The 1682-nt window shown below is 32.7% G+C and overlaps 1 protein-coding gene across 1 annotated transcript; it reads right to left on the bottom strand.

The window, feature by feature from the left end:
• Positions 1–373: 373 nt before the first annotated feature.
• LOC121438953 (thymosin beta-15A-like) lies at positions 374–1470 on the bottom strand. The gene is made up of 2 exons (XM_041639460.1): positions 1371–1470; positions 374–411 (listed from the first exon to the last, which is right to left on the bottom strand). The coding sequence occupies exons 1-2, from the start codon at positions 1468–1470 to the stop codon at positions 374–376; spliced, it is 138 nt and encodes a 45-aa protein (XP_041495394.1).
• Between the last annotated feature and the right edge of the window lie 212 nt (positions 1471–1682).

The following is a 1682-nucleotide window of genomic DNA, read 5'->3' on the forward strand; positions in this document are numbered from 1 at the left end:
AGTACCCTTGTGTAATTCCATGTTTTAGAATACCAAGAATGTACCATAGGAAGTTTGTGGTTAAATTTGTTACATTAGAAATGAAGATAAACTCAAGGAGCTGCAAATAGTTGTGAGTACAACTTCACAAAGATGATGAAACATTTGAGGGCCCCACTCTAGGTTAGAATCGGCTTGTCTTTTAGCTAGTGAAAAACCACATTTACACACTAGTGGGCAGATTACAACCAAATTTAATAATCATTGGCAAATGGTGACTTTCATCCAAGGCAGTAGAGGTGAGACTCCATCAGTCACTGCCTAAAATCTCTACAATCTTAAAACCATTACTATCTGGCAAAGTTGGAGTTGATCTTGAAAGGATGTCTTCATTTTATGATCTTTTAATATCATCTTTCTCCTGCTGAATAGCTAGGGAAAAAAGAAACATCAAAATATTGTTAGGAGAGACTTTTTCTAATATGTTTAGTTTCTTCCTAGAGTTCCTTGTTGTCAGACTGTGTTAATTCTTTAAATGGTTATCATAATGCTTTAAATTCAGAATACCAGGGTACCACACACAGAGCCTCATAAGGTGATATGAGAGTACACATAAACCATTTTAATACCTATTAAAGTTTAATATTAAATAAATATTAAGATTTAATATCTACTTAAACTATAGGTTCCACATTCCATTTGATTTATACAGTTGCCATTATTTGAGACGAAAAGGTAAATGAAGCATTTCCTTCCAATACATCTATCAAAATACAACAAAGAAACCTTAAAACAGTTTCATCTAGTTTTGGAACTCTCAAACAATGTTGGTGTAACAAAAAGCATAGCACAACATTTGTGAAAATCTTTTTGAAGTTCTCCAGTAAGATGTAACTCTAGGAGTAACAATGATCCCCTGAGTCTGGGAGCACCAAGTATACTCAAGATCTGAATTTATTCCATTTTATTTGTCATTAAGCAGAACAGATCAGAAAAGCAGCATCTGCAGAATTCGTTAGTGGGACAAGATCTCAGACTCAAATTGGAAAATACGTGATTAAAAGAACACATAGGGTTTTCCCTAGTGATTAGTCAAAGATTTCAAGATTGATTTTAATGTGAATTCTGTAATTTTCAACAAGAAATTACTTGTTTTCTTTTTACTACTGGTGCCTATTACTACTATTATTGCTACTGGTTTCTATTAATGCAGGATCACTTACATATCCCCAATAACAAAATCAGCTGTTGGTTATTTTAAACTGTTAAGTATAATAGGATGCTAATTATTATCATTTACTTTGTGGAAAATTTAATAGAGCATCGGTTTGTTAACTGATTCTGCCAACTTTCACCACTGTTACTCTCAACTAGAAATCGTCATGACTTACTTTCCTTCGATGGGAGTGTATTTTTTCCTTCAGTAATGGTTTTCTTCAGTTTTGATCTGTCAAATCTTTTCACTTCAGACATGTCCAGTTTGTCACGCATGTTTAATAAAATAAAGAACAACAACAAAAAAAATGTTACGTACTAGAACTATGATCAGGTTAAGAATAACAGTTAAAAATTCATAAAATTATCAACGAATACTTTGCATGGTGGTTTTCAACAAGGAAAAACAGATCTTAAAAAGTCATGTTTTCTTATAGTACTCTTATTGCAAAGCTTTTGTCCATTTCTGGTGGCAGCTTTCTTCTAAG

The sequence above is a fragment of the Microtus oregoni genome, unplaced genomic scaffold (genome assembly GCF_018167655.1).
Source record: "Microtus oregoni isolate MIOR12 unplaced genomic scaffold, Mior012 000059F_ref0000304, whole genome shotgun sequence".
In the NCBI taxonomy this organism is placed as follows: Eukaryota; Metazoa; Chordata; class Mammalia; order Rodentia; family Cricetidae; genus Microtus; species Microtus oregoni.